The 12,647-nt window shown below is 49.5% G+C and overlaps 4 protein-coding genes across 4 annotated transcripts; 3 read left to right on the forward strand and 1 right to left on the reverse strand.

Moving 5' to 3' along the window:
- Positions 1-1,418: 1,418 nt before the first annotated feature.
- On the forward strand, positions 1,419-4,746 carry L228DRAFT_143329 (hypothetical protein). Its single transcript, XM_018329200.1, has 6 exons — positions 1,419-1,787; positions 1,878-1,966; positions 2,086-2,534; positions 2,599-3,111; positions 3,163-3,553; positions 3,626-4,746. Exons 1-6 carry the CDS (start codon positions 1,716-1,718, stop codon positions 4,449-4,451), a joined length of 2,340 nt encoding a protein of 779 aa, XP_018188647.1. The 5' UTR covers positions 1,419-1,715; the 3' UTR covers positions 4,452-4,746.
- A 1,014-nt stretch (positions 4,747-5,760) lies between these two features.
- Positions 5,761-7,157, forward strand: L228DRAFT_268448 (DUF453-domain-containing protein; the record flags this gene model as incomplete). Its single annotated transcript, XM_018335135.1, has 2 exons — positions 5,761-6,261; positions 6,318-7,157. The coding sequence occupies 2 exons, from the start codon at positions 5,761-5,763 to the stop codon at positions 7,155-7,157; spliced, it is 1,341 nt and encodes a 446-aa protein (XP_018188648.1).
- Positions 7,158-8,315: 1,158 nt separating this feature from the next.
- L228DRAFT_143405 (hypothetical protein) lies at positions 8,316-8,844 on the reverse strand. The gene has a single exon (XM_018329201.1). The coding sequence runs from the start codon at positions 8,747-8,749 to the stop codon at positions 8,468-8,470; it is 282 nt and encodes a 93-aa protein (XP_018188649.1). The 5' UTR covers positions 8,750-8,844; the 3' UTR covers positions 8,316-8,467.
- A 1,232-nt stretch (positions 8,845-10,076) lies between these two features.
- L228DRAFT_247547 (mitochondrial carrier) lies at positions 10,077-11,244 on the forward strand. The gene is made up of 5 exons (XM_018332660.1): positions 10,077-10,099; positions 10,181-10,379; positions 10,460-10,684; positions 10,750-10,902; positions 10,957-11,244. Exons 2-5 carry the CDS (start codon positions 10,289-10,291, stop codon positions 11,175-11,177), a joined length of 690 nt encoding a protein of 229 aa, XP_018188650.1. The 5' UTR covers positions 10,077-10,099; positions 10,181-10,288; the 3' UTR covers positions 11,178-11,244.
- Positions 11,245-12,647: the final 1,403 nt, after the last annotated feature.

Genomic DNA, 12,647 nt, shown 5'->3' on the forward strand with positions numbered 1-12,647 from the left:
TGGTTGGTACTGTAATACAAGCAACACGTTTGGGTGGTAGCTGGTTGTTGTTTGTTGTCCACCAGTGAGAGGGTCGTCGGTGGTGAGTGGCCGCCACCCCTTCATTATTCATGTGATGGTTTTGGGAATGGCGTTGGCTGGTGCCAAGCCATAAGTGTCCCTCCCATTCCGCCCTTTAGCACCCGATACTATTACGTTTCGGCCCGCGTATTCCGTGCGGGAAGATCCTGACTGTCTGTGCTTGTTCTGTTACCTGCTCTAGCGGGAGGCAACGCAATCAGGGACCGTAACAAATTGCTTCAAGACTAACTGAACCAGAAGGAGAGATTTCCTTGGAGGAATTGCTCCACTGCCATGCAGCCACAAAAGCACGTTGTTGTCCTAGTGGAGATTGGCAGAGATTGGCAGCGAGCTGCACCCGTAAACGAGGACATGCACCCAAGAGACGCAACGAGAGAGGGCGATGGGGGGGGGAAGGGGGGGGGGAGGAACAGGACATGAGGTTAGTGGGGACTGTGTTAGGGGGGAAGCGAGGAGGGAAGGAGTGGGTAGGGGTGGTGGCCCTACTTTTTTCCTTTGCTTGACAGGGCCACCTCGTCGGTGGTGCACGCGGTCTTTTGAACGGACTCGGGTGGCCGAACAACAAGCACAACAGGACAAAGAAAGGCACAGCCATCCTTGGAACTCGCCTGTATGTCATCGATACGACAAGCTGTTCCTGTTCCTTGCTCGTGGGCTGCACTGTAATCTCTGCTGCATCCCTCCGTCCAAATCTCTACTCCTAGTCCCCTTTTCTTTTCTTTTGACACTAACGGTTTGTGCGTGGCCCTTGTGGCCCTTGTGGTGTCACGCCCACATTTATTCTCACGCATGGTTACCACACATTCGGCGTCGTGTACTTGTGCTGTACTATACTCCAGGATCCGTATAGTACAGTACATGCAAATACACAAATAGATACACACAATAAACACCGAAGAAGAAGAAGAAGAAGAAGAAGAAGAGAGACACGGAGAAGGAGATGCAACGTCCTCACCCTCGTACCGCTGAATAACACAATAATAACGTCGTTGCCATCCAATCCACCCTCTGCAACCCTTACCCGCATTTCCGTCCTCATCTTCTCTTCTCCTTCTCCTTCTCCTTCTCTCTCTTCTTCCTCATCCTCCAGGTAACTAACTACCTAGCTTTTTCTCTTGTCTATTTCTCTGCACTCTATCGTCATCGCTTCATCCTTGTTCCTAGCTCTTTTTGCCTCCCCCCCCCCCCTCGCACTCCCACCCCCAATCGGCAAGCCGGTGGGCCCTGCTAAACTCAGTGGCTGCATTGGTTCGCCATGTAGATTGATAGACCATCTGACTACGCTCGTCAGTCTTCTTTGACCACCCTTTTGGCTGCTTGACACTTCGGCTGGGGCGCTCATCTTGCTCACGGATGGTTAAGGTTGCTGATACATCCCTGCCCATCCCGGCCGTGTTCTGGCCAAACCATTATCCTTCCAGTGTCCATGCGATGCGTAACCCTCCACAGTGGATCCTATCGTACGGATCACCATGTTATCCGTCAGCCCTAGCACCAAACTGGGCGGGCGGGCGGCCCGTCGAGAAGTGGGATAAATCACCCTCGTCCTGCGCATCACCGCTCTGGTCACCATCATCATCATCATCACCGGCAGCAGTAACTGAACAAGCATCAACATCAACATCACCATCTTTATGGATCCTCCCCAGGCTCAGGGACGACGCCGAAGAGCGCCCAAGGCGTGCGTCTTCTGTCGCCAGCGAAAGGTATGTATCTGGTAAATGTGCGGCAGAGAGGAATTGCCTCCAACCGACATGCTCTGCGTCTGTCGAGTCTTTAGCTGACTCTGGCAATAGATGAAATGCAGCAATGAAAGGCCTCGCTGTATGAACTGCATTGCCTACGAGCAGGAATGTGTATTCGTAGAAGCCCCAAAGAAGTCTAGGTGAGCATCAATTCTTTTCATTCTCTCGCACTGTTGCCGAAAAAAACATCGTGCCATCAATCATTTTGACATGATATATCGTCGCCAATTCACTCTTTTGCTGACGCAAGCTTCCGCAGGCCATCAAAAGCGCGGATTCTTCATCTGGAGGAGGAGAATCGAAAGCTGCAAGCGCGGCTGGCGAGCACCGCATCAACCCCGTCTAGTGATGAATCCCAATCGGTCAAAGGAGAGGGCAGTAACGTCAACTCTCCGAGACAGACCGAGCTTTCTCCCTCGCAGTCTCCCCAGTTGATGTGCCGTGCTTATGATCCGCTTGCAAGAGACGACAAATGGAACCTGTCGTCCATTGGAAGGGTGTCGGCGTTGGACTCGTCGGGATGGAATGAGTTATTTCAGCAATCGCAGACCCGAAACCCGACCAACGGTGAATCTGTCTACTATAGCCTCGCTGGTGCCTTGCTCAATGACTCGTTCAATCGAAACGAGGTTGGGCAAGGGTGGGAGAATCCCAAGCTGCCTACTAGGCATGTGCGAGAGCAGCTCATGGCCGAAGCTGCTCGACAACGTATGTGTTTCGATATGCCTGTATGGCCTAACCCTCGGCGTTGGTGATACTGACCCAAGCATAGGGCAATTGGAGGCCATCAACTTCAACTTCAACCGGCTTGATTTTGACGGTGTGGACCGGGACATTGGTTTACAGCTCTTGACGAGATATTGGAATCTCGAACATCAACTTAATCTCTTCGTTTATCGACCAGCATTCATGCGGGACATGGCTTGCGGCGGTCGCTACTTTTCGAAACTACTCTTGAATGCAATCTTCTTCACGGCCTCGGTCAATTTTTCAGAGTCCCCTGCGGTGCAGGCAGCCCACGAGAGTTACCGTCAGAGGTTTAAGGAATTACTGGCGCCGGCATTGGACAGGAGCGAAATCACCACCATTCAAGCTCTATTAATTATGAGTGAAGCTCTTCTGGCCACGGACGAGGACAGATGTGCCGCTTTCATGTACGAAGGCATGGCATTTCGCATGATCAACGATTTTCACGCAAAGCTGCAGGCTCAGTCAAATACGACGCCTAGTCAACTGTCAGTGGAGGAAATGGAAATAAGACGGCGAGTGTTTTGGGGGGCCTTTGGTGAGTGTCTACGCGCGACGCCTTAACAAATATATCACTCATCGCGAATAGTTGCCGACAAGCTCAGATCTCTCTATCAAGGTCGACCAATCAGCTTTGAGAACAAGCGTTGGCGAGTACCTTTGGCATTCCTTGACGATTTTGAGGAAATGGAACTCTGGATGCCATTAGCCAATGCCGAATTATTGTCCTATCCCGGGTATCCGACATACAGCGTCACAACATTTACGAGCTTGTGCAAGCTCTCCCAAGTCATCAATTGTGTATACAATAAGCTCTATACCGAGGACAGCCTCAGCTATCCCACGGAGCAGTTGGCAAATATCCACAAGCTCCTACAGGCAAAGCTCCAGTATTGGCACCGGGGACTACCGTCTCACCTTCGATACGATTACTCGGATGCGACTCAAACCATCCCACCACCACACGTGCTCTCATTATTGTAAGTTGCTCTACAGTATTCTTCTACATGTGGATTGTTGTAAAAGTTTGATAGACTAATCTTTTCCTCCAGAATCACATATCACCTTCTTATCATACAATTGCATCGTCCGTTCAACAAGGACGGATTTTTACACGCGAAGTTGCCATCAGTGGCATTGAACTCTTTTGATGTTTGCGTCACTGCATCGAAGGATCTTGTTGGCTTATTAAGGGCGTATGATCGTGCATTTGGAGTTGCAAACGCACCGTTTTTGATCTTTTATGCGACATATGTCAGCGCTATATTCCTCGTTCGCGAGGCTACACAGAGTACAGGCTCTGAAGCTGTGTCTTGCTTGGACACATGTTTAACACTAATGGGAAGAAATGAGAAGAACGCTCATGTCAGGGCCGCCAAAGCCGCGGTCTTGGATTTGATGGGTGTTTTGGGAGTGCCTTTCGATCGCAGGGGCAGCAGCGATGTCGGACACACCGGGTCTTCACTACACCCTTCTCCTGTTCAATCTCGTCAACTTGAGCTAAATGCAACACCAATGGATATCGCTGTCCACAATCCCCATGACGCCGTTATCGGTCATAATCTCGCATTTACTACCGACGACAATTTTAGGAGCCGTCTGGCTGCCGGCCCAGATTTCGATGTCATCATCAACAATTTCATTCGCGGTTTTAACAGCGAAGCAACCGTTAGTGAAGATGACTCGGATGCTTCCCGGCTTACCAGTCCACATGCTACACCAGCGCCAAGACTGGAAGGTTCGAGGGAAATGATTCTGGCTGGCCACAGCCCCGTCGATCCAACTCTGGATGAATACATACGGACACATTCGATCGACGCTTCTGCGAACCCATCAGTTCTTCCTTTTGACGAGTCCACGCTTCACGTTGGGTGGTGAAAACAATGACGAATTTTTTTTTTTTCTTCGGAAGGGGGCGCTATCATGGTTCATGTTTGGTCACACGCTGCTTCTTGGCAACGAGGATGGGTTTACTGGCTGGTGTGTGTCTTGGTATTTGCATTTGAGTAGAATATGTCGTAATGTCGGGGCCAAGGGAATTGTGGAGTGTGGAGTAACGTTTGCGGAGTAACATTACCCCATGGTAGAACCTTAGGACTGGATCTTGGCGAATGCTCGAAATATGGAATATCTTTTCTGGGATTTTGGCTTCAATATTCTGCGCACACCTGTATGAGCGGCGACATGGCATATTTTTAAGTCTTGGCCTTCTAATTCAGCGATGAATCACTCCGTACGACAGCGGCGTCTTGCATCTGTACAATTTCTCCTGTAAAGCTGCCAAGGCGAGTCTTGTTCGCCAAGACGAAAATTTTTAGGAGCGGAGCGGTCATTTCCATGGGAGGAAAGATGCCGCGGCAAGTGGACACCTAACCTTTACGGCTGAAACATCGTCAACTTTAATTCAATCCCTTGCGGGTACGATAAGCCTATTGTAAGCCTATTGTAAGCATATTGAACGGATCTTCTAAGACACTGCTAATGTTCACAGCATAATTTGGAGCCCAACGGCGGATGTCAAATCTTATTGGAACGGCTTTAGGAGCAACTCACGCAATCGGCTTCGTGCTCGCTACTCGTACATCAACGAGGGTCAATTTGAAACGCAGCTCAACTACCCAGCAAAGTAACCCTATTCTACGAATGGGTGGGTATCTGCCGGGGTTTCGATAACTCAAATGTGAATAGACATGAGAGGATTATGAACAGATTCCCAAAAAGACCATGAAAAATGTCCCGCAAGACATCCTCGATCTCTTGGATCTTCCCGAGTTTAGCGTGGCAGTGCAAATCACCCACCATTTTTGTCTTGGCCTCGGGTTTGAGTCGTGACCCCTACACGAAAAAAAAAACCCTCTCGAACATACGCGCATGCTTGCATTGGCCAGCCTTCGGTAGTAGTATGCTTAGGCTACTGGCGTTGAGCGTCAACGGCATATCAGCACGCCCCTGTATGAGGTATGCCACCCGTGGCAGATTGGTGGTCAAAATCCCACCCTAGCAACCTGGCGGCCATGGGTGAGATGCCGTGGAATGGTGGCAATTGCACATGCGTACCTCTGTACAGTCCGAGATGAATATATGATGGTTCCTTCTGCACTTTTTTTCTTCTTGGATAGTCGATCACTTTCATTAAACTAGTCTTTCTTGTCTTCAATTGTCCTTTCATTTTGTTTCATTCTTCAGCATGTCTCTCAGCACAAGAATCTTTAGGCGCTTGGCCGCTACGTTGAGCCCGCAGTCAGAGCATGTCAACTCCGTTCCGCATATCCCTTTTGCTGTTCCTCTGCCAACAACGGCGAGACCAGATCTTCGTCAAAAGAAGATTAGACGTACTCTCCCTTCTGTTCTTATGAGATCGGGAACGTCCAAGGGACTCTTTCTTCACCGAAATCATCTTCCTGCATCTCAATCAGAATGGGGTCCTATCATTCTATCTGCTATGGGGTCAAGACATGGAGATAAACGCCAACTTGACGGAGTTGGTGGAGCAACCTCTACTACGTCCAAGGTGGCCATAGTCTCAAAGTCCACTAGGCCAGGGATTGACGTGGATTACACGTTTTGCCAAGTTGCAGTTGGAGAGGGAAAGCTCGACATGAGCGGTAACTGTGGGAACATTGCCGCCGGAGTAGCGCCCTTTGCCCTGGATGAAGGATTGGTCAAGGCCCGACCGGGCCAGAAAGAGGTAAGCATGTGAAAACTCTAGTCCGAGTCAGAGCTACAATGCTAACAATTACAAAGTTGGACGTCAGAGTGTTTAACACTAATACGCGCCAGCTCATGGTAGAAACCGTGGAGGTTGGCCCAGATGGAAAGTTTCATGAAGAGGGCGACTACCGGATTAGTGGCTTCAAGGGTAGTGGAAGTCGCATCAAGATCGCCTTCATCGAACCTGCGGGCAGTGCTACTGGGAAACTATTCCCAACTGGCCAGCGAAAGGATCGCCTGCGAATTGCTTCAACCGATGCATTCCCCGAATTTGAGGTGGAGGCGACTCTGATTGACTCTGCCAACCCCTTTGTCCTTGTTGATTTGGCTACTCTGCCCGACCACTATCACGCCCTTGGCCCTGATGCTCCAAGCTCGCTCAGCATTGTCGAAGCGATTCGGAGAGAAGGCGCTGTCAGGATGGGTCTGGCCAAAACCGTCGAAGAAGCAGGCAAAGTTCGAGGGATCCCGAAGATTGCTCTGCTGTCCCCGGCTCCACTCCCAGAGGCCAACCCTCTCAAGACACCGCCCACTGGAATCTCGGTTACGGCTTACAGTATGGGGAAGCCGCACCCTAGCTTCCAACTCACCGGAGCTGTGACTCTGGCCGCAGCGACATGTATTCGAGGAACGGTCGCTTCCGACTTGTCTCTTTCCCCATATGCTCTTCCTTGGCAGACACGTCAGACGGTTCTCCAAGAAGACCTCCGCTTGGCGGGCAGCAAGAAAGAGGTCTGCATCCATCACCGAAGCGGGGAAATCTTGGCGGAAGTCAACATTGAGGATGATGGAAGCCAAGCGATGGTCAAGGATGCTACAGTATTTCGAACAGCGCAGCGATTGTTCGAAGGGGGAGTGATTGTCCGACCATGATTTGACAGGGTGCATTTCGTCTTTACCATTTGCAATTTTTTCTATTTTTATAGACCTTGTTTCTTGGCGTTGTTACGTTTTACCAGGCTTCAGCGATTCACGTTTATAGAGCTTAATGACGATAATGATAGAGCAGAGCACAAGGCAGGATACTTTCCCAGCCATTGATACCACCAATACATCATCCTTTCACCATACACTCTTCATGTTTTGATGTGAGCTTACCAAAGTAATGGCGAAGATCAAGGTTCGGCAGATCCTACTCCGTGGCAAAGTGACCTTGATTTGGACCCATGTCCTGAAATGAACGCGTGTGCAGTGGGTCTCTCTTTATTTGGGGGATCATGACCACGTAAACTCGAAGATGGTCGGTCTAGAACTAGAACTGAAGGGTTTCTTGACAAGAAAAAAAAAAAAAAAATAGGATCCCTTGTTTTAACCTTAGCCTTAGCGCCGGAGGCATAAATTCTGAAATGGAACGACGATCGACGTCAATTGGGATGCAATAGGGTCAGGTTGTGCATGGGGCTCATGCATGTATCATACAAGGATCTGCGCAACTGCATCGTCACCCCTGGGCCGCCAAGGCGAAACGTTGTTCCCGCGGGCCGACCGGCACCGATGCGAGTCTTACAATCCCCCCTTGGGAAATATTGGCACAATGGGGGGGGCGAGGTGGAGGAGCGGAGGAAGGGGGAAACAAAAATGGAGGGGGGGGGGGAATGGTGAATGTGAAAATGATGGAGGAAGAAGAAGATCCACTGTAACTAGAGGGTTGAGGAGGGATCAACAATTATTCATTGCAGCGGGTATGGAGACAGCTCCATGGGGTCCTTGTGTTGTGTGGGTGTGGGTGTTTCAAGACCCAGTTACTGTGATTAATTGTTGACTTCCCCGTTTGGGGTTTGATCGCACTTGGAAGATAGGGAGAGATAGGATTGCCGGTGAGGGCAAGGCCAATAAAGTGCTCGACGATGATGAGTGGATGATGATGAGGATGATGAATGGGACGGGGAAAAAATTAGTCTTTGGGTGGAGCGGCGAGCGATGCCAAGACGCGCCAAGAAAGCGGCCCGGATCTCCACTTCAGCTCCCATCGCTCCTTTTCTTGCGTGAACCGTCGGTCAGCCCGTCTGGGCACCGGGCCACACCGGGCCACACTAACCTCTTCTATCACTTCTACTTGGCAAAGAGACAAGAGAACGACCACCCAGAGCATCTACGAGTACGAAGCCACGACTCCGTTACTGTCTCATACCAGAAAATCCTCCAAACTGATACCAGTAGAACCCTCGACGGCGGATATGGTATTATTCTCCCACCCCAGCTAGCGTGCTTGATATCTTCTGCCCCCACGCAAGCACTCTGGCTTGTTTGCTGCCCAAGACTAGAAGAATTACAGCGCATCCTTGATTGCGTCGACATGTGTGTTCCCTGAACTTGCCGGTATCGCACCATACTACGATACATGAGATGCAACTGCAGCGTGAGAGAAAAGCGTGTGTTGCCACCACAAGATCTTTTGCATTAACGCTGATGAGCCGACAGGCACATGCACAACAGGGGATAAGAATAATAATGTTATTACTCATATTCGTAACCTTACGAGGCCCCACTTTGCGGCGCAGAAGGGTTCTCACTCGGAGAGAAAACTCCGTATTGGGTCGTTGTTGTTGTCGCCAAGTTAATAGTATCTGCAACCAAGGCTTGGCACAATATATTTCGCCATCTGATTGACGCCGCTAACGTCAGCAAAATCTCTCTCTCACTCTCTCTCTCTCTCACTCTTTCTCTCCCTCTCCCTCGTTCCTCTCCCTCACTCTCTTTGTCCCTATCGTCAAAGTTTCACTAATCTGTAGCCAAGCAATGACTACAGCACATGCTATCATGTCCGGTCCTTTGCCAACACGTCCGCGCTTCGATAGTTGCCGTCGCACTAGCAAAATTGCCTGCCGAGATGGTGGTGGTGGTGGTGGTGGCGTCGTCAGGGCGTTCGGATAAATTTCTCTCGCACACAAACCCTCATTTTGACTCACCTCTTCTGAGGTCATCCCGTTTTTCGCTACCGATAGCTCTTCTAGTTGGTTGCATTGCATATCGTAAACACTGCTGGTGCTGGTGCTGTCGTTGTTGTTGTTGTTGATGATGATGTTGCTACTGCTGCGATGAGGTTCTGATCCCTGTCATTGTGCTGCTTCTACGCGTCCACGTCTATCTCCGCGCATCGTCAAGTTACCATGGGTGCTGATTCAAAATGTGCTTATCAGCTGCCCTATCAGCTGCACCATGTGCACATCTCACGTTGCTGCCTCGCATCACTCGTTGAGCAATTATTGACCGCCCTCATCGTGCTACTTCATTATCCATCTTCCATCTAATCGTCCACCCACAGTGCCTGGAGAAACCTTGTTCTTCTTGACTTTGGAGCCTGGTTTGCCATATGGTTGTCGGGGGCTAGATTGAATTACATGCATTCGATGGCACTGCCTTGATTCCTTTTGTTCGACAGCCCTACTCGTTGTTTAGCTTGCTCCCCCGCTACCCTTACCCCCTCTGAAGCAGGTCGATACAAGTTCCTGCTTTGCACATCAACAATGGACTATCAGCAGCAGGCTCAGCCGGTAAATCATGTGGTCACTCCGCGACTGGAGCAGCGGCCGGTGCCGAGCAAGGCCAAAGAGAAGCGCGCGAACGCGATAATAAATTTAATCGGTATGATGCTGTTACAATGTCGCTGCATAGCAGAGTTTTCGCGAGGTAAAAGAATTGGTGATTGACGAGAACATGAAGCTGGTGGTGCGGGCGGCATCATGGAAGCCACTGCATGCCATCCTCTAGGTACGTTGAACTTGGTATCTGAATCTCCAAAATCTCAAACTGACAGTGTATCAGATACGGTCAAGGTGCAAATGCAATTGTCGAAGAAAGCTCGCGTTCCTGGTGTACGTCCACCTCCTACCGACATCTCCCACAAACTCGTCGTATGAGCGAATCGCGCTAACTCGATGATTGTGCGCGTTCAGTCCCCAAGAGTAGGCTTTCTCCGAACAGGGAGCAACATTATCAAAAATGACGGTCCGCTGGCAATATATCGAGGGTTCGGCGCGGTATTCTGGGGCATTATCCCGAAAATGGGTGTCCGATTCGCGAGTTTCGAAACGTATAAGCCCATGCTGGCCGACAAGGAAACCGGCGCATTGACCGACAAGGCCATTCTTGCAGGTAAGGCCAGATAGTTCCATCTGTCCATTGGCAATAGAGCATTCCAAATTGAGATACAAAATCGCTAAATTGAATAATAGCTGGTCTGGCTGCTGGTGTCACCGAGGCAGTGACGGTGGTCACGCCCATGGAAGTGCTCAAAGTCCGTCTCCAAGGCCAATCTCATTCATTCGCGGATGGAGCGACCGGTCCCAAATATCGCAACGTCGCCCACGCCGTCTATGTCATTTGCCGCGAAGAAGGATTCTTCGCATTATATAATGGCGTCTTCCTGACGGCGCTTCGACAAGGCACGAATCAAGCCGGTAAGTCAAAAGCCCTTTCTATTCTCTTGCATAATTCCATTCACGTGTGCTGACCCCCGCCGTAGTCAATCTGACCGTGTACACAAAACTAAAGCAATTCCTGCGCGAGTCTCAGCCAGCATACTCCAACGCCGATCTGCCCGCGTACCAGACGGCACTCTGTGGTCTTGTCGCCGGCGGCTCAGGCCCGCTGTTCAACGCGCCCATTGATACGCTGAGTATGTCATGTCCTTCAGAGAGCCGAGAGTTACTGTGGCTAATGACTATTGCAGAAACCCGCGTCCAGCAATCTCCCATGAAACCAGGCGAAACTGGCCTCACCCACATCCTGCACATTGCCCGCGACATGTTCAAGCAGGAAGGCTACCATGCGCTGTACAAGGGCGTCACGCCTCGCATCCTGCGCGTCGGCCCGGGCCAGGCCCTGACGTATACGGGCTACGAGTTTTTCAAGGGCAAGCTGCAGCCCTTGAAGGAGTATTTGAGTTCATGATCGATCCAGTTTTACAATTATAGAGTTTATAGAGTTTATAGAGATGACTGTTATATACCATGACGAATATATTTTATTTTATTGCTATTTTGTTGTTATTATTATTATTATTATATTGTTATTATTGTCATTATTTTTTTTTAATATTCGTTATATATTGTGTCATTGATTTGATCATATATTTACCTTTGTATATGCAAAGATTTACCTTACAGCATTTAATGCAAACAAATTTCGCATTGCGCATTTTTATCTTTGTGTTGAGAGTCTAGTAGAACCACACCCGTATAGAGACAGAACCTCGCTGAACGGGACCTTGGTGTGCGACCGTGCAAGTTATATTCTACTCGACATATCCTATTCGCTCATTTCCAAGGAGACTCCAAGGAGAACTTGAGCACTGTGAGATTTCATCGTAGAGATCGCAAGACCGCTGAGAATGCCAACGATTAAACTTATCCCGATTCATGACATTAACACGGCTAGTCGCTGAGATGGAGCATTCATTTCTCTAGCAAATATTTAATCTTGACCTTTACGGTATCTTGTTAAAGATAAACGACTCTATTCAATTCGGCACTTCACATCCAAAAAGACTCATGAGAAATAAAATTAGCATTCAGTATTAAAATCATGAAAAAAAAAAAAAAAAAAAAAAAAAAAAAAAAAAAAAAAAAAGAGACAAGAAACAAAAACTAAAGCCGTGAGGGTATATACAAAGCAAATCCATTTCCATCAATTTATCCCATTATCCAGATTGCAAAACACATTAACTCTCCCCGTGGCCTATCCATCCCGTGGCCTATCCATCCCATCTCAAATCGTAAACGTATGCCATCCCATCATTCCTCGCGTTTTCTTCGCTGTCGCATTAAACAATTATATTAAAGTAGTCCAAAGACTTTTCGCAATTTTGGGAATTTCTTCTTCTTCCCCGACCTGCCGTATGCTGGGTCGTAAGAAGAGTGTCTGTTTTGTTCGTCGGTGGCGCGTCGGGTTCCCAAGTCTGGTCGCGACGATGCGCCGACTGCGCCATCTGATGTCTTGGGCCGATCGCTCGATGTCGTGTCCGCGGTCGCCGCTCTGACGTAGGAAGGGGTATTGCGCCTGCGAAGTTTTGGGTTTCGAGGCGAAGACTGAGCTCCATGACCATTGGTTTCGTTGTGCTCAGGCTGACTGACACCAACGGCACCAAGCTCAGTGAAAGGTGGAGTGTCTTTCAGAGCGCCCTTTTTGCGACCCAGTGAGCCAAAGAATGATCGCCTATTCTGTGCCTTTGTTGGCTCAATAGGCGCCTGAAATTCCTTTGAGACCGAGGTTTGACGAAGATGGCCTGAAGTCTGTGCATTCGACTCATTCACCCGACTCGTTGATGGAATTTGACGCGATGGGGCCTCTTCATCGCCTGAGCTGTCAGAAAGATCCGTAGAGTCACCATCTTCCTGGCCCTTCTTTCGCGGGATACCGCGC

The sequence above is a fragment of the Xylona heveae genome (assembly GCF_001619985.1).
Source record: "Xylona heveae TC161 unplaced genomic scaffold L228scaffold_5, whole genome shotgun sequence".
In the NCBI taxonomy this organism is placed as follows: domain Eukaryota; kingdom Fungi; phylum Ascomycota; class Xylonomycetes; order Xylonales; family Xylonaceae; genus Xylona; species Xylona heveae.

Excerpts from the sequence above, each read along its gene's own strand:
- L228DRAFT_247547 (XM_018332660.1), top strand. The coding sequence starts at position 10,289 with ATGGGTGTCCGATTCGCGAGTTTCGAAACGTATAAGCCCATGCTGGCC. Across the intron at positions 10,685-10,749 it reads ACAAGGCACGAATCAAGCCG|TCAATCTGACCGTGTACACA; the intron begins GTAAGTCAAAAG and ends CCCCCGCCGTAG. Across the intron at positions 10,903-10,956 it reads CGCGCCCATTGATACGCTGA|AAACCCGCGTCCAGCAATCT; the intron begins GTATGTCATGTC and ends TGACTATTGCAG.
- L228DRAFT_143405 (XM_018329201.1), bottom strand. The coding sequence starts at position 8,749 with ATGAGTAATAACATTATTATTCTTATCCCCTGTTGTGCATGTGCCTGT.
- L228DRAFT_143329 (XM_018329200.1), top strand. The coding sequence starts at position 1,716 with ATGGATCCTCCCCAGGCTCAGGGACGACGCCGAAGAGCGCCCAAGGCG. Across the intron at positions 1,967-2,085 it reads GAAGCCCCAAAGAAGTCTAG|GCCATCAAAAGCGCGGATTC; the intron begins GTGAGCATCAAT and ends AAGCTTCCGCAG. Across the intron at positions 3,554-3,625 it reads CCACACGTGCTCTCATTATT|AATCACATATCACCTTCTTA; the intron begins GTAAGTTGCTCT and ends CTTTTCCTCCAG.